Source organism: Lemur catta, chromosome 1 (assembly GCF_020740605.2).
Source record: "Lemur catta isolate mLemCat1 chromosome 1, mLemCat1.pri, whole genome shotgun sequence".
Classification (NCBI taxonomy): Eukaryota; Metazoa; Chordata; class Mammalia; order Primates; family Lemuridae; genus Lemur; species Lemur catta.
Window position 1 is genome coordinate 115414044 of NC_059128.1, and position 18349 is coordinate 115432392.

The window sequence follows — 18349 nt, forward strand, 5'->3', positions numbered from 1 at the left end:
GTAGTGTATTTCCCTTTGCTTGTATTTGCTTGCCGGTAAATAGTTAATAACTGACTCTGGAAAAAATAGAAAAGAAAAGAAAGAAAGAAAACCCCCGATACCTCACGTCTGCTGACTTCTGTTGTGCAAATGCTACCACGGTTAAACTCAAACTACCAAAGCGCGGTGTCACTGGACACAGAGTCGGGAAGATGTGCGCGCACGCTGCACCAGCACCCGGGCTCCACAGCCCGACCGCCGCGTCGCTTCTCCAGCTCTCGCGCTGAAGCGGCGTGCTCTCCCGGCCTGCGCTTCTTCACATTATACATCTTTGTAACGGTATTTTCCACACTCTGCAATAACTTTATTACATGTGCAAGAATGTGCACTACAAGCACCTTCCATTAACTGTCGCACCCGCGCCCACCTTATGGGGGGCTTGGTCCCCAGCCCCAGGGACTTCTCCCCGCCCCCCAGGCCCTGTGGGGCGCATGCAGAGTATGGGGTGGGGGTCCCGATGCCCCGCTGACCCTGCCTAGTCCCCCAGGCTAGACCCCTGGGGAGCCTGGCCCCGCGGTGGCCCCTAAGGAGGGGGCGGCGGTCCCGCGATGCAGCTGCATCCGCTATGCTGCTGCGCATGGGGCCCCGGTGTGCGGCTCAGACGGGGCGGTCTACACCAGCGCCTGCCGCCTGCAGGAGGCCGCCTGCCGCAGTGCTGGGCACCTGGAGCCAGCGCCCCCCAGCCGCTGCACCCTCGGTGAGGACCCCACGCCCCGCCCGCCTGCCCTCGGCCCCCGCCGGCCGTGCATCCATCCTTTCATCCATCACCTCCCCGTCCTCCCTCTCACCTCCCCTCACCTCCCCGTCCTCCCTCTCACCTCCCCGCGACGTGGGCAGGCTCCTGGTTCCTTTCTGCCCCTTTGTCCCTCCCCCCCTTCCCTTCTCCCACTTATTTTTTCTCCACAGTGCCCCCCACTCCCCCAGTCCCTGCCCTGGTCTCCTGCCCTCTCCCACTGATCCCTGCCCCCGCCTTGTGACGCCTCTCACCTCCCACGTTTGCTGCTCTGGGCCACATATCTGCTCCCCTCCCTGGGTGCCGCTGGGCTGCCTGCAGTCCCGATCCCCTCCCCCACAGCGCCCTCCCAGACAGAGTCCCCTTCCCTCCAGAGCAGCCCCTGCCGCCGGCCTCTGCGGCCTACACCCACCCCGATGACCCAGGCCCTCTGGACTTGGGGCACCCGCAGCAGGATGTGAAGCTGAGCCGAGCCGGCCCTGAGGCGGTGGACTCAGACCCCTAGCCTGAAGGGGGGTGGGAGCACAGGTGAGAGCTGGGCCTACCCCCAACCTCCCACCTGCCCTGGCCCCAGACAGGCAGTGGGAGCCACTCAAAGAGCGGGGTCAGCCTTGGAGTTTCTGGGGGGATCCGGTTTCCCTCCACCGCACACCCCTCCCCCAGCACACACTGGGGAACAGCCCCGTGGGGGACAGGAGCCCCGAGCCTGAACCTTCCTGAGGGCTTGACCCGGGGACAGACCCATCCCAGGAGGCCAGTGAGCCAGCGACCCACAGCTAGGCCCCAGCCGAGCCCCAGTAGCCTCAGGGCCACTCACCTCCACAGGGATGTCCATGAGGCCAAACTGGCTATTGAAGTCGGGGGAGGAGCCAAGGAGCAGGCTGATAGCCCGGGGTCACTACCAGGCTCCACACCAGGGGCTTGTTCTCGGGAAGGCTCTCCATGAAGGGCGGGCCCTGCAGGGATGGACAGCTGGCTGCATGTGGTGGGTGCTGGGTGGGCAGGTGGTGTGTGCTGGGGGCGGGGAGCCAGGCCTCACCTTGTAGTTGATGGCAAAGGTGGCCATCTGCATGGCCATGGCCATGATGCAAACGGTGCTGTTGACCAGGCTTGGCTCAAACTCCTTGTACAGGTCCACAAACGGCTCTTGCCTGCAGGGATGCGTGGGGGTCACGGCTCCCTCTCCTGCTCACACACCCTCTATGGCTCCCTGCTGCCCTGGCACAGAGCCAGGCCCCTGCTTGGCTGACCACACTGGCCTGGCCTTGTGTCCCTCCCTGGCCCAGATGACCCACAGGCTCTCCCGTCAGTGTCTGGGCATTCATCCTCCTGTCATTCCTGACTGCAGGGGCATTACCTCTTCTGGGGGTGGCACTCACTTCTCAGAGCTCCGGGCCTGGGCCTCCCTGTACAGGTAGACAAGGCTCAGGAAGTGCACGAAGAACTGGAACATCACGGTGAGGATCGTGTACAGGTTGAAGATGTTGGGTAGGGGATGCTCTCGGGAGAGGGTCTTGAGGGGCTGCAGCGGCAGGGATGGGAGGTCAGGGCCTGGCTCTCCCAGGGGGCTGCAGTACCCACTCAGCAGGCAGTAACCCCTGCCTCCTTGGAAGCCTCATGCAGAGAGCGGCCACCAAACCCTGGTGGTCACGAGTCCACACCAGTCCCCAGATCCCTGCCCGCCACTCGGCCCTCCCATCCCAGGGCCACTTTCCTGGCCTGGGCCCTGCTGTCTACGCTCTCCTTGGCAGCCACAGGGGTCTTAAAATCATGAAGCAGATCCCACTCTCCCTGTTCCAAACCCTCCCTGTTCCTGCTGCACTGGCGCAAACCAAAGCCTTCCCCGGAGCCCACGGGGCACTCATGGTCCAGGCAGCCCAGCACTTACCCTCTCTGGCCACCGGGGCCTCCCTGCCCCGGCCTGAGTGTCAGTGCTGCGTGAGCCTCCCTGGCTGTCCACCAGGCCATCCCCTAGAGCCCACGACCCACTGAGGGTTTTTACCCTTTTGAGGAATTGTACCCCTGACTGTCCCCTCCTTGCCTATGGGGCTCTGTGTGGCCCACTCGAGACCTCTGCCCACAGACAGTGTGGGACCTCAAGCTGTGCACCTCGGAAGGGTCCGGGAGCCTTGGTCTGCACTGTACTGCTGGCACTGCCTGTGCCACCCGGGCACGGCCCCCACCTCTAGGCCCTGGACCCCTGTCTGTAACTTGGGGATGACAGTTGCCACGCCTGAAGCAGCCCGGCCTGGCTGGCCCACACATCCCTGGCCTCCCAGCACCCGTGGCCCACCTTGGAACGGGAGATGAAGAGGAAGCAGCCAGCCAGCAGCAGCCCCTGCAAGGTAGCCTGGAAGTCGCTGAACTTGACTCCCTCCAGGTAGAGGACGCTCTGGCTGTAGGCCAGGATGAGGGCGTTGAGCGCTAGGATCTTGAACATCTGCAGTGTGGTCACCAGTGTGCAGCGGCCTTGCTTGATCACGTGGCAGACTGCAGGGTGGGAGGAGGCGAGTGTGGGTGTAGGGTGCCAGGCAGGGCGGGCGGGGGGTCAGGGGCAGCGTGGGACTCACTGCACTGGATGGACGAGAGCTTGGAGGTAAAGGGCGCGGCGATGCTGGCGTCCCCCAGCTTCACGATGGGCGTGCTCTCGTCCTCGAGATCACGAAGCACCTGGCTCAGACGGTCCTGTGGGGGTGGGAGGCGGTGAGCCCTGGCCAAGAGGGGGGCACCGATGGCTGCCCTCTCGAGACTCACCTTCTGTGAGGCTGGCTGCTCCTCAGGGGGTGGGAGCCCCGACTTCTTGGTTGTCCTGGAGGTGGCCCTGATGCCACTGTTGTTCAGGGTGGGGCTGTCCCGGGGCCGCCGTCGCTGCTCAACAACCCGCTCAGGGGCCTTGGCCAGGAGCGCCACACCTGGGGGGTGGGGGCGTCAGGACCAGGAGCAGGCTCCACGCTGGGGTGCACCAAGCTCTGCAGCTTGTTCTCATGCAGAACTGTCCCCAGACCTCCCAAGGAGGCCCCGGAGAGCATCCATTCTGCTTTCCAAGCTACTTAACAAAACAAACCAACAAACCCCCCTGCAAATCAAATAAGAAACACACTGATACTTAGATGGGTCAAACCTAAACTGATTTCCAAAGAAATGGACTGCCAAGAAACACAATTCTAGAAGGTAAATGGCACTTCATAAACGCTTGACTAGACGAAGCAGATAAGTATGGGAAAAGCACAAAAACCACATTAGGTTGATCTTTAAAGTTGAATTGAACACCTGTGTCTTCTTGACAGCAGCCCAGAGGCCGTGACCCCGCGGCAAGTGCTTCAGCTCCTGGTTTTTGGAGTCACTTTCCCCACTTGTCCCCCCTCTCCCCGGCCCGTGGCCTCCACCTCTATTCCTGGACCCTCACGTCCCTTCCTGCCTTCGAAGCCCCTAGGACCCCCTGCCCTTGCCGGCCCTTCCCTCCCCTGTGCTACTTGCTGCCTCACAGGAATGAATGCCCCGGGACTGTCCCTGTACAGGGAGAGCTGGGTCTATCTCTCTGGCTCAGTGACGTGTCCCTTAACACCAGGTCTGAGGAGGAAGCAGCCACCCCAGGCCACGGGGCTCACCCACATCAGCGTGCTTCCGGGCACCCATGTCGTTGGTGCCGTCCCCGCACATGAAGGTCACGTAGCCCAGCTCCTTCAGGCTGGTGATGACGAACTCCTGCATGGGCAGAGACGGGCTGAGCAGGGCCTGTGTGCCTGGACCCTGTGTCCCTCCCCCCAGGTCCCTGCAGGCACCTTCTGTGTGGGGGCCATTCGGGCGAACACCTGCACGTGGGGTTGAGGCGGGGCAGCTGCTGGGGGTTGGCTGCCTGCAGGTGGGCCAGGCCATCGCCTGTGAGGCACAGCGCGTGCTCCAGGGCCAGCGCCTTCGGGGACCCCTGGGCCAGGGGCAGGACAATACTGCCGTCGATGGAGCGCCACTCGCACGGTCGGCCTGTGGGGCAGGCAGGCAGGGTCAGGGACGGGGGCTCAGCTGCCCAGGCTTGGAGTCCCCCACATGAGGATACTGCGCTGCTCACTCAGGCCTGGTACACAGGTGGGCTGCTGGGATGGGAGCTGTTCTTGGACTCAGGGTCCCCTGACGCCCCCTCCTGGCTGTGCTGGGGCCTCACCTTGCTCCGAGGGAGACTGCAGGATCAGCGTGTGGGCCTTGCTCCTGGGCCACGTGGCAGGCAGTGAGCGGGTTGTCTCCTGTGATCATGACCACCTGGGGGAGAGAGGGGCAGAGAGGTTCATCAGGGCGGGCCCAGCGGGGCAGAAATCCAGCCTGGAGACCTGCTGCCAAGTCTCCTAAGGCAGGCCAGGGCGGGAGGTCCCGGCCCTCCAATGGAGACCCTGAACAGACTTCCAAGGACCACAATCCACCCCCACCCAGGGTGTTTTGCACAAAAGACACATGTCTGTGTGTCCTTCGGAGAACACCCATAGCTTTTATTTGCAATGCAGATTAAGAGCCAGCCCCTGGTGTGGACCCTCTTGGCTTGGTATCTGCTACGGGGGAACATTTCAGCAATGAGAAGGAGGGGAGAGGGGCTGGCACAGGTGAGTCCCAAAGAGTCCTCGGGCCAGGACCAGCGTAAGCACCTGAGCTATAATCTCGCTGGGCCAAAATCTGCAGTCTACTCGCTGTAAAGACCTGAGTGCCCACCCCCCACTGCCTGCCCCGCTGTAAGGCTAGAATTGTCACATTCCTGCCTGTTTGACTTCTCTGCAGGTGGAGCCCAGCCCCGTCCATACCCGGTGGGACGCGTTCTGGATCTCCCTGATCACGGCTTTGGAGTCGGCCTTGAGCGGAGACCACGATGAAGCCGACGAACTTGAGGCCACACTCCAGGGCCTCGCGCTTGACCTCCCGGGCCTGTGGGGGGACACAGGTGCCCTCATCATCTGTCCCTCCCGCCACTCCCTCTCTGCATTTGCTGAGCTCTGACCACACGCTGGGAGCCAGGGGGACAGAGGACACTTCCTCAGCAAGCACAACCTCCTGTGACGGTGCTGAGTACAGGGGAGGTGAGTGAAGCTCCTGTCCTTGCAGCAGGGACATGCTAAGGTCAGGAGGACAGAGGTGCTAGGCACCCTTGAGGGACGGGGTTTGGCAGCGGCTGGGTGGCCTGGGCCCCCCACTGTACCTTTACCTCCTAGCTGTGGACGTGGGCACATCATGGAGCCCCCCGTGGCTCAGCTTCCATGTCAATAAAGTTGGGACTCTCCAAGTAATGGGGTTTGGCCATGTCCCTGACGTACCCTCCACCACATGCCAGAGACTAGGCAAGAACACTCCTGCCTGCAGGGAGCTCACATTCTACCAGAGGACAAATGTGACAAAGAAAGTCATAGACATCAGAGGGCTGGGAGCCACAGGGGAGGTGAAGGTGGGGGCAGGGCAGACAGGATCAGGGGATGGAATCGGGTGGGGGGTGGGCGGGGCGGGAGGGCCTCAGAGATGACGGCTCTGAAGGGGGTGAGGGTCCGTGCCACTCGGGAGAAGGGGCTCCAGGTGCAGGAATGAGGCGGCCGAGAGCCTAGGCCTGGCCTCTGCACACAGCACTGCGACCTGACCTCACGCTCTGGAAGGATCCCGCAGCTGCAGGGTGCAGACTGAAAACGGAGCAGGCAGACGCCGGTAACCTGGCAGACATGTCAGCAGTGGGGACCGGAGGGCGGATTTGTGGATGATGGACACGGGGTGAGGGAGCTGAGGGTGCCAAGCCCTTGCAGTCACCAGGTGGTTCGGCAGGGAAGGAGCAGGGTGTGTGGGACACCCCAAGGTGGGGGCAGGCAAGGTCTGGGTGTGCTCTGCATGATGTGGCCGCGGGAGCCAGGACAGGATGGGTCCCCATGGCGGGGGACTGAGGACTGAGTGCCACTTGGGGCCTCTGGAGGAAGAAGCTGAGGTGGAGGATGAAATTGCACCCATGGCACCCACTCACCATGGAGCTGTAGGGGACAGGGGGTGGACTCCAGGGAGGAGCTGACGGCCAGGCACATGGTGGGGGCAGCCCGGGTCCTTACCTGCTGGTGGGTGAGGTGCCCCAGCTCCTTGTACCCCAGTGCCAGGACGCGGGCTCCTTCCTGGGAGATCTCAGTGTGGATGTGGTGGTAGTCGGGCGGGCACTGGGCGAACTGCAGGGAACGCAGGGGGATGTCACCCACCGCCCCACACCTCCTCCCCACCGCCCCGGGCCGCGGCTGGCTCACCATGGAGTGCAGGGTTTCGGGGGCCCCCTTCACGGCTGCGATGTAGCAGAGGTCAGTGGAGCCCAGCTTCTCGTACGAGGCAAGCATAGACATCTGCTTCAGGGCACTGGCAAAATGAAAGCGCTGGTGAATTTTCAGCCCCTGAGTTTTAATACTTCTGGGGAATACTTTTTCATCTGGAAACAAATAAGTACGAGTCCTGAGGGGCTTTGCTCCAAACAGGCAGCCAAGCCCCCATCTCTTCCCCTGGCCTCCCCACCTCCCTCCTGCCTCTCCCAGGGCCTGCTTGGGGGGCTCTGGGCTAGAGAGGGGGTCAGAGCTGGGGGACGTGTGGTCGGATGACCCTAGCGCTATGGCTTCAGCCAGGGAAGGCCAGATTCCAACCCAGGGGGATGCCCAAGGACGTGCCCTGCCCTGGCTCTGAGGTGAGCCTGTGCCCACTCGTCTGGGGCAATGCCAGAGTCGTGGGCCTGCCTGTTCCCCAGGTGTCTGAGGGGTGTGGCCCGCCTGCCCGGGCCGTGAGAGCTGGTGGCTCGCCCTGGCTGGGCCTGAGGCTCCAGCCCTCACCTTTGGTCAGTGTCCAGTCCACAGCGGTCAGCATGGCCTTCTCGAGGGGGTCACCCACGAGGGTGCCGTCATCAAGCTGCACGAGGGAGTGGCATGTGGCAAGGGCCCGGTGTGTTTGTACTGGGATGCTGGACACGGGGGTCATCTCCTTCCCATCTCTGCAAGGATGGGGTAACCGTTGGTTACCGGGCAGAGGCAGAAGGGTGGAGCTGCACCTCTCCCAGGGGAGGGACCTGCATGGAGCACTCGCCTTGTGTCGGTCACTGGGGGTCTCAGGCTGGGTCTTTGTGAGACCTCTACCTGCCTCACAGATGTCCCCGAAGTCAGGCATCGCGTGTGTGGGTCACACGGCCAGTGTGGGATGGAGGCTGGCTGGCTGCTCTAGGCCCGAACTGAGCCTCCATGCCACCGCCACCTCTCACCCTGGGGACTTTAAGGAAGCCCCAGGGGACAGACCCCCTGAGGCAGGCCCTCACTGCAGGGGCTCGGGCTGTCCCTAGACCTCCCAGAAGCCCCCTGCTGGGCAGCCCCCAAGCCCAGGGCCCCTGACGCTCACCTCAGCCCAGCCACGCTGCGTACCACCAAGCTGTCACTGGTCAAGGCTCCCGTCTTGTCAAAGCAGCACACCTCGACCTTCCCAGCAAAGGGGATGCGGAAGGGCTCCGTACAGTACATGTCTGGGGACAGGAGCTGGCGTCAGGGGTCCTGCCAGGCCCCGGCCCGCTCAGTGCCCAGCCACACCCGACACACTCACAGAGCTTGGCCAGGGCGATGAGGGAGGTGTTGACGGCCAGGGACAGCTCGATGGGCAGCTCAGGGGGCACGACCGAGGTGAGGATGAGGGTGCACTCCAGAAACAGCTTGTAGCGGTTCCGGCTGGGGTCCCTGGTGCCTGCAGAGACAGGGCCTGCCAGCCTGGGGCCTCAGAGGCGGGGTTACAGGGGCCGGTCGGGGCCGTACCTTCAATCCACACGTAGGCGGCAGCAGCGATGGCAAACACCAGGAGGAAGAGGATGAAGATGAAGGTCTCCACGTTGTTTGCGGTCACCCGCTTGACCCCAAAGAGGATCGTGCGCAGCAGCTTGCCCTGGAGGGACAGAGGACACCTTTCTGCTGTCCGGGCTCCCACCGGAACCTGAGGCCTGGGAAAGCAGGCCTGGTCTTGGGCTGGCCTCTGCACCCTGGCCCTGGCCCAGGCACTTGCTGCCAGCCCGAGCCTGTGGGCTGGATGTTCTGGGGTCTGAAAGGGTGATGGCTAGAATGTCCCCCGCTCACCCTGGGGCCCAACCTCCCCAGATCCAGGCAAGGCCCCACACCTGGGACGTGTTGAATCCAGTCCGCAGGATGTAGGCCACACACCCGTTGTCGACCGCTGGGGAGACAAGCAGAGCCACTGTCATTCCTGCCTCCTGGTCCTGACTCCCTCACAATCAAGCAGATGTGGGAGGAGGGGCTGGAAGCCAGGACACCCCAGACACCCACGAGGCACCTACGCTTCAGGCCTGCGGTGGCTTTCTGTGGGGGGATGTGCTGTACCACCTTAGTGCCCCCAAAGATGACGTGGAGCCGGGAGTCAGCCTGGAGGTCCAGCACCCGGTCTGGGCTGAGGTCTTCGAGTGGCTCCTGGGGAGGAAGGTGGTGAACCTGGATGGCCGGGGCCACTCTGCCTCCTTCCCCAGCCCTGGAGAGCTGGCCCTGCAGCTGCGATGAGCCAGTCTGACCTCATGGGGCTCCCTGCCCGACCTGGCACATCCCACCCAGGTCCCAGGCCCCACCCTCACCGGGGGCGGCATCCCGTCTCCTCTCGCCCTGCACTTGCAGTTCCCACTCCCTGTGACCCCACCACACCCGCCTCTCCCAGGACTCACCCCCTCTCTCAGTCCACCTTGCTCTGACACCCCCGGGCACCCACAGATACCCTGGCTGCCCTTGGCTTCTCTCACCTCCTTCCTTCCCACCACCTCCCAGCTCCTCCTGTCCACTGCACTCACCCGAGTCCACCCGCCTCCACCATCTGCACCTGGGTGGGATCCTGGCCCAGCCACTGGCCCCCCCTTTCCCGGCCTATTTCCTCCCAAGTAGCTTGAGGACCCCCCACCTCCTGCCACCCACCTTCATCTGCGGCATCGACTCCCCAGTGAGCATGGCCTCGTCCACAATGCAGCGGCCCCTCAGCAGCAGCACGTCGCAGGGCACCAGGTTCTCCTGCGGGGAGCGGCCTGCAGGGCAGGGCAGGAGGGTTGGTCAGAGGCCCCGAGGCAGGGCTCCCACCTGGATGGAGTGGAACTGGGCCTCACCGATGGAGACGATGTCCCCGGGAACAATCTCGTCGCTGGCGGTGGGCCTCCACTTGCGGCTTCGGTAGACCTGGGTGGTGAGGGGCGGCAAATGTCACCACGGAAGACGTGCCTGCACTGTGCCCACCCCCAGACTGGGCAGGACTCTCTCCCCCGCATGCACCTGGATCACGTGGGGCTTGTTGCCCATCCTCCGGATCTCCCACATGTTCCGCAAGGCCTCTGGGGTGTGGAAGCCCCACCCTGACAACTCCGCTTGGGGCATGGCAGGCCTCCCCCAGAAAACGAGGAGCCGTGGGTGGGTGTTGGGAACCTGGGCAAGCCTTCAGGCTCCTTTCTTCCGGGCCTCACCTGGGGCAGACATGCTGCCTGCCCACAGCCCTCTGCTCTGCAGGAGCCCAAGGAAGCTTCTCAGTCTACCAACAGGCTCTTCCGGCAGTTGCGGGGCTGGTGTGAGACAAGAACCCCGTCATTTGCTTGGGTGACATGACAAGTGGAGAAGGAGTGCCTGACTGAAGTCGCACAGAGGAGGCCTGGGCAGCTGGATACTGGCTGCAAATTCCCCCAGGGGCCCAAAAGATGGAGTCTGAGCCCCACCCCCACTGAAGCTGGGAATTCCTAAAAACTGCTGGAATAGAAGCCCTGGAATGCAAGGGGCTGGGCCCAAGGGGGTGTTCTGCTGTCAACCACGGTCGTCCCCATCCTGCCCTGTAACTGGATGGACACCCCAGGCCTGGGATGTGAGAAACGTGAAGAGTGACCCTATTGTTATGAAAACAAACAGTGACAACAGAGCCCCCTCCCGCATCTTGGTGGGCGCCTTTGCATGAGAAGGAAGAATGGTGTGAAAGGGAACGTTGCTGTCCTAGGCCATTGATGTGGGTGACCTCAGGGAGGGGAGATGGGTAAGTATTTCTTATAAATCTTCGTATTAGATCAATAGTTGTGGTAAACACAGTTGTAATCTACTGAAAAGCAATTAAGTGAGGAAGAAGCCCCTAGGAGCTCTGTGGGTTTCCAGGTTGAGGACCATTGCTGTGGCGGCCAGGATGGGGGCCCTGAAGCTAAGCCACAGCATCTGGAGCCTAGCTCTGCCCCTCCCAGCCGCACCAGCACTCGTGGTTTTGGTAAAGATTAAAGGAGAGAGCACGTGGGCTGGCAGGGGTCCTGGGCCTGTTTTTTCCGCCTGGTGCTGGGTTGACGTCTTGGGGGAGTAACACCTTGGTGATGCTGATTATATTTTTAACTTTTGCAGTTTCAGCCAGAGACTCAAAACCAAAGCCAGCATCGGCCATTCTACCCAGTCCAAAAGAGAAGCCATCAGGATCACCAATGTCTTTATCACCATTACTGAAACGCTGACATATGTCTGAGCAGAACAGTGAGGACTGAAACCTAAGGAATTTAAGATGAAGAGGGGAAGTGCAATAACAAGAAAACAAGGACGAACAGCCAGCTGTTACTGGGAAGGGGCCGCGGGCCAGCTCCCGCCAAGGGTGGCACACTCGGGGTTTCACGCCACAAGGCAAGGGCTCCAGGCCCTCTGGGGGTTCCTGCCAGCAGGCAGGTTTGGGGTAAACTAAACTAGAGCATGTTTCGCAAACAGCGCCACGTTCACCTGGCATGTCTGGCTAAAAAGGCGGCCAGGATGGGCCTCTGTCTCCGCTTCCTGAATGGGAAGGGGCAGGAAGGCCAAAGGACCCTAAGGGAAGCCAGGAACTCACTTGTTGCTCCCAAATTTCTTCTCACCTGCTCGGATCTCTGAGTCTTCCTGGAACCCTCTGTTGCCCTGATAGTACGACTGGGAAGGCCACAGGGAGGAACTGCTTCTTCTCCAGGCCATCGTAGGAATACTTAATCTTCTGGAATTCAAAGGACAGCACCTCAAGCCCGTCTTCGCCCTGAGGTAGAAGGCATGTGTGTGGCAGAGGCTCCTGACCTGGGTGTGTCAGTACCTGGAACTCCCACCCAAACCCCTGCTACAGGCAGCCTGGCATTCGGTCCCTACCTTGTCGCAGTACAGGGCCACGAGTTCGGTGGAGCCATTGTTGGGGGTTGGTACCACCTTCACAAAGGTCGCTTTGCTGGGGTCACACTCCTGCCAGAGGCCAGTCATTGCTGTTGAGTTCTTCTCAGCCCATAGTTTGATGGCCCCCACAGGGAGATTTTGGGTGCAGAGGCCTCATGGGCATGTTCCAGAACATGCCACTGGATGCTGGCTCAGCCACTCCCCAGTCCATCCCAGGGACAAGGAACACCACCTTGCTGTGCCTCTGGTCCTGTATCTTTTTTCTTTTTTTCTTTTCAACAGAGTCTCACTCTGTTGCCTGGGCTAGAGTGCCATGGCATCAGCCCAGCTCACAGCAACCTCAAACTCCTGGGCTCAAGCGATCCTCCTGCCTTAGCCTCCCGAGTAGCTGGGACTACAGGCACATGTCACCACACTCGGCTAATTTTTTATATTTTTAATAGAGATGGGGTCTTGCTCAGCTGGGGTCCTTTATGGCAACAAAAACAGTCTAAGACACTTGTCCATGGTTAAAGGAAAGAAAAGGTCACACTCAGGGCCAAGCACTTTGGGAGGCCAAGGTGCAGCAGGAGGATTGCCTGAGGCTACAGTTTGAGACCAGCTTGGGCAACATAGTGAAACCCTATCTCTACAAAAAAATTAAAAATTAGCAAGGTATGGTGGTACGTGCCTGTAGTCCCAGCTACTCAGGAGGCTGAGGCAGGGGTTGCTTGAGCCCAGGAGTTGGAGGTTCCAGGGAGCTATGTTTGCACCACTACACTCCAATCTGGGCAACAGAGTGAGACCCTGTGTCTAAAAAAAGAATAAAAATTTAAAAAGAAAAGAAGTTTGTTAGGCTCACAGTACTGCAGGCTGTGCAAGAAGCTTAGCACCAGCATCTGCTGCTTCTGATGAGGGCCACAGGCTGCTTGCACTCATGGTGAGTGGGGGAAGGCACAGGGGAGCCAGCATGTGCAGAGATCACATGGCGAGAGAGCAGCAAGAGAGAGGGCGGGGAGATGCCAGGCTCTTTTTAACAGCCAGCTCTCATGGGAACTAATGAGAAGTCCCTCATTAACACAAGGAAGGCAGCACAAGCCATCCATGAGGGATCTGACCCCGTGACCCAAACACGCCTCATCAGGCCCCACCTCCAACATTGGGGATCAATTTCAACACAAGATTTGGAGGCATCAAACAAACCAAACTATAGCATCAGCATTCAAGGTCCCTTCTCCCCTTCTGCCCCACATATGTGCTTGCTAATCAGATAAACTGGTATGGTTCAGTGGGTATATGACTTTGCCAAGCACCCTGTAGTGGGCTGAACAGTGCCTCCCCTAAAAGATACGTCCATGTCCTAAGCTGCTGAACCTGTGAATATCACCTTACTTAGAAAAAGGTCTTTGCAGATGTAATTAAAATAAGGATGTTGAGATGAGATCATTCTGGATTTAGGGTGGGTCCTAGATCCAACAGCAAGTGTCCTTATTAGAAATACACAGAGGAAAGAAGAGATTGAGGTCGTGTAAAGATGGAGGCAGAGACTGGAGGAATGAGTGTGGCCACAAGCCAAAAAATGCCCAGCCACCAGAAGCTGGAAGTGGCACCAAAATATTCTCCCTCGCAGCCTGTGCAGGGAGCGTGGCCCTGCCAACACTTGGATTTCAGACCTCTGGCCTCCAAAACTGGGAAAGAACACCCTTCTGTTTTTATCCTCCTGGGTTGAATTTATCCCTAAGCACTTAAAAAAAATTTTAATGTTATTGCAAATGAGATTGTTTTCTTGATTTCTTTTTTAGATAGTTGGTTATTAATGTATACAAATGTACTAATTCTTGTAGGTTTATTTTGTGTCCTGCAATTTTATTGAATCTGTTTCTAAGTTCTAACAGGTCATTATGTATGTGTGTCCTTAAAATTTGTTATATATATTGTCATGCCATCTGCAAAGAGAGACAGTTTAGATTCTTCCTTTTTGATTTGGATTTTTATTTCTTTTTTTTCCTAACTGCTTGGGCTAGGGCTTCCAATACTATATTGAATAGTTAAGTGGGGAGGGTGGGCAACCCTGCTGTATTTCTGATCCTAGAGGGAAAGCTTTCAGGTTTTCACTGTTGATTATAAGGTCAGCTGGAATCTTATCCCAAATGGCCTTTATTGTGCTGAGGTCCATTCTTTCTGAGCCTAATTTGTTGAAGTTTTATTATGAAAGGATGTTGAATTTTGTCTCTGTATCTTATGAGATGATCAAATGTTTTTTCATTCTATTAATGTGTAGTGTCACATTTATTTATTTGCATGTTTTTATTAGAAATTAGGTCTCACTCTGTTGCCCAAGCAGGAGTGCAATTGCACAATCACAGCTCACTGCAGCCTCAAACACCTAGGCTCAAGTCATTCTCCTGCCTCACCCTACTGAGTAGCTGGGACTACAGGTGCATGTCACCACGGCCAGCTGATTTTTAAATTTGTTTGTGGAGAGGGGGGTCTCACTCTGTTGCCCACATTGGTCTCAAACTGCTGGCCTCAAGCAATCCCCTTGCCTCGGCCTCCCAAAGTGTTGAAATTACAGGGGTGACCCCTCATGACTGGCCCTAAACCAATAATATCTGATGTGTAAAAATGATTCTTCAAACATGAATAAGAAAAAACACTAAAGAGAACTCTTCAGGCTAAAATGTTGGGATGTTAGACAAAGACTCAAAGTCATATAAGAAAACAAAAAACTGCAGAAAGTGTAACTTTTTGGTCAATATAAAAGCCAGTATTCTTGTACTTTTGTTACGTAACACCACTTTTTGTTTCCTGTACAATTTAAAGGACAAATGCATAAAACAATAATTACAAATCTATGTTAATTAGAACAAAACATATAAAAATGTAATTTGTAACAGTAATGATATAAAAGAAGTGGAGGTGGATGCAATCAGTATTTTTGTGTGCTATTGAAGCTATGTTGGTATCAATTAAAATTGGACTATTCTAAATTGGTGATAGTAATTTCAATACCCATGGTAATCATTAATAATATCTAAAGATCTCAAGATATGCTCAGAATGAAATGAGAAGGGAATCAAAATGTTTTACAACAAAAATCAGTGAGACTCAAAGACAGTAATGAAATGGCTAAAAAACATAAGACACAGAAAATAAAGAGCAAATCGGCAAAAATAAGTCTTGCCTCATCAACTATTATGTTAAATATAATGGACTAAACACTCCAAATCAACATGCAGACATTGGCAAAACAGATTTAAAAAACACAGCAGGATCCAACTATATGCTGTTTGGAAGGGATTCACTGTACATCCAAGGAGGCAGAAATGTTGAAAGTGAATGGAAAAAGATATTCCACATAAACAGTAACAAAAACAGATGTGGTGGCTACAGCAATATCAAACAAAATAGACTTTAAGTTAAAAAAAAGCAACAAGAGACAAAGAAGGGCACTATGTATTGATAAATGGAGACATTTATCAAGATTAAATATTTGAAAATATATACACACTAAACAAGAGATCCCACAATATAAAACAGTGACTGAATAGATGAGAGAAACAGAGTTCTAGGATAATACTTGAAGAATTCAATATCCTACTTTCTATGATGAATGCAACATGTAGTCTAAAGATCAAGAAACAGAGGACATGAGCAACACTATAAACTACCTAACATACATTTACGTAACAATCTACCAAATTACAGAGTACATTTTCTTGGGTAAATATGGAATATTTTCCAGAATAGACCATATATTATGCAGAAAAACAAGTAGGGGTAGAAATCATACCCCTATCTTTTCCAAACACAAGTGAATGAAGCTGGATAATTTACAAATTGCACTAAAGGTTGTTTCCTATCTTCAGACTGGGTTGCAAGAAAGGCCTGTTAGGGCTGAAGTCTTTTTTTCCTAGTCCTTCAATTCTTCCTAACGAAGAAGGATCCCAAAGTGGCAGAAAGAATGGTTGCACATGTCACTGAAGATGTTCCTATATTGCTCACATTGAATAAGTTACTCTCCAGTGTGAGTGGTTTCATGGTTTCAAAATGAACTGGGATGAAGAATTTCCCACATTCTTTACACTTGGGTTTCTATCCAGTGTACATTCTGTGTTTTAAAAGGTTGTGTGAAGGCTTTCCCACATTTCTGACATTCACAGGGTTTCTCTCCACTGGAAGTCCTTCCATTATATTCACATCCTAGAGGAGAACTGAGGTGTGCCCACATTTTTTACAGATTTCACTGCAGCAGGAGTCTTGTCTTTGATATGAATTACGTTAATGGAAGGCTTAATCACAATGTTTACATTCATATGTTTGCTCACCGGTGTGAGTTCACGTGTTTTAAAGAAACTGGAACTGGGGCTTAAAAAATGTTTATATTCAAACAGTGTCTCTCCAGTATGTATTATTTCATGAATTCAGAATAGAAATTATTTCTGTATTTTTTCTGTGATCACCTGAAGCCTTATTGTTCTCTAAAGGCAGAACCAAGACCATCCTAGAGAAATGAGAGAGATGCTATAGAAATGAAACAAATTTTAACACCATCAATTTCTTGTGAGAAAAACTCTTTCATTTCCTGCTTTATTACACAAAATATCACTACCATTTCATGAAACACAAGGTCAAATCTGGATGAGATTTTCATAAATAGAGGCACCCTCAAAAGGTTTTTCTTCTATTCTCATCAACAAACATGAGAAGCCAGGAGGCCAGTGGTGGCGAAATTGTAAAAAGAAGCCCCTGGCCATGTTGTCTTGAAAGACTCCGGACTATTACAAGTACTTAAATCCAGGTAGTTGAATGAAAATATTCCTTTGTAGAAGTATTAGTTTCAACTTGTTTGCATTTTTCCTTTTACTCTCTGTTCCATTTCTTGGGTCTAGGAAGTTAGAGGGAAGTTAGAGCTCAGGCATGAGGAAGAAAAGATGGCATCTCAGATCTCCACAAAATCCCTGTACTCATGAAAGGGCTTATTACACACGTACATGAGATCTCAGGGAGAACAGGGCAGGCTTTCAAGAAGTTGTGAAATGGCTTCAGAGAATAAGAAAAGGAACCTGGCTAGGGATTTTTTTATAGAGGTTAGACAGTGGGATAGTGTGAAAATTCAAGCACACAGGCAGGGGCTTACGTGAATTGGATGTCTTACCAGCACCAAATGAGGGTGACCCAGGCTTTCTTCCTACCACATTCAGATGTGAAGTACAAGGTAGAAAAGGAGAAATGAGGTTTTAAAGCAGTCATCAGTCAAACGTTAATAAGATGAAATCAGAGACTTCCAGTTTCTAGTCTGACAAGTAAGGCACATAGAAGCTGTCAATTCCATCCATACAAGTCAAAAAATGAACAAACATAAAATCAATTATTCTTCTCAGAACCGTTAAAGAATTGAGGGTCACAGGGCAATATTTTGTCTCCAAAATTGGAACAACACACAGGAAAAATAGCCATTTTGTAATATTCCCAGAATATTATGTTCTTCTTAAGAGGCCTGTCCTTAATCTATTTCAACAAAGCCTAACCTAAGTCTATTTGCCAAAGCCCAAGTGACCTAAGGGGAGGGACTGAGAAGCATGTGTGAAGGTTAACAGTTTTTTGTCTTCCCAGCACTAAATACATGGCGTCTTTGCCGACACCACTTCTCCAACTCTCTTGACACCAACTAGGTGTCCCAAAATTTAATTCAGTTAAATAAGTGCGTGAAATTAGTCAGACTCTACAGGTTAAAGGCTCAGTCCAAGAAGACTACCCCCATGTCAAATGCCAGCCACAACACAAAGTGCCCAGGTTACCCACACTTCTATATGTCCAACGACACATCTGCAGGTTTCCGCAACACCCCTCACTGTTGAATAATTCAATAGAACGTCTCTCAGGACTTGGTAGAATGCTTTACATAATAGCACAAGTTTATCAGAAAGCATACAACTCAGGATCAGCCAAATGGAAGAAGTGCATACATCAAAATATGGGGAGGGGTGGAGAGCTTCAGTACACTCCCCAGGTGGGCCACTGTCATAGCAGCTTGATGTTCATCAGCCTGGAAGTTCTCAGAACCCCATTTATGGGATTTTGTAGAGCTTCATATATAGACATGATTGATTAAACCACTGGGCACTAGCGATTAACTCAATATTCAGATCCTCTTTCCTCCCCAGAAGTTGGGGGCTGGGTCTCAATGTTTTTTTTATCATACCACAAAACATCACAGTTCAGGGGCATAGGCTCACTAAAAGATTGAGATTACATCACTGGATTATAACATGTTTCCTCTCCACTCACACCTTAGTAGTGTATCATTAGGGTTTCTATTTAAAAATAGTTGGGATACAATGACAGAATATTCTATAATTTCTTTCTGCACCTTTCAGACATTATTTAAGAACTGTCTAGAAAACCCTAAAGCTGACAGGGGAGAGAAATGAAAGGAAACCAAATGAAATTTTATCCC

The 18349-nt window shown here is 54.5% G+C and overlaps 1 protein-coding gene across 1 annotated transcript; it reads right to left on the minus strand.

The window, feature by feature from the left end:
• Positions 1 to 1273: 1273 nt before the first annotated feature.
• LOC123638587 (endoplasmic reticulum transmembrane helix translocase-like) lies at positions 1274 to 11997 on the minus strand. The gene is given in 32 exon segments (XM_045552340.1): positions 1274 to 1278; positions 1336 to 1441; positions 1590 to 1665; positions 1667 to 1728; positions 1812 to 1923; positions 2152 to 2294; positions 3066 to 3262; positions 3343 to 3457; positions 3527 to 3684; positions 4381 to 4477; positions 4555 to 4598; positions 4601 to 4753; positions 4932 to 4972; positions 4974 to 5026; positions 5557 to 5614; positions 5616 to 5677; positions 6832 to 6942; positions 7018 to 7193; positions 7585 to 7742; positions 8141 to 8261; positions 8339 to 8476; positions 8545 to 8671; positions 8901 to 8956; positions 9078 to 9207; positions 9697 to 9803; positions 9882 to 9951; positions 10045 to 10103; positions 10395 to 10523; positions 11332 to 11465; positions 11606 to 11683; positions 11685 to 11782; positions 11890 to 11997. Coding segments are annotated over 32 exon segments (3282 nt in total).
• Positions 11998 to 18349: the final 6352 nt, after the last annotated feature.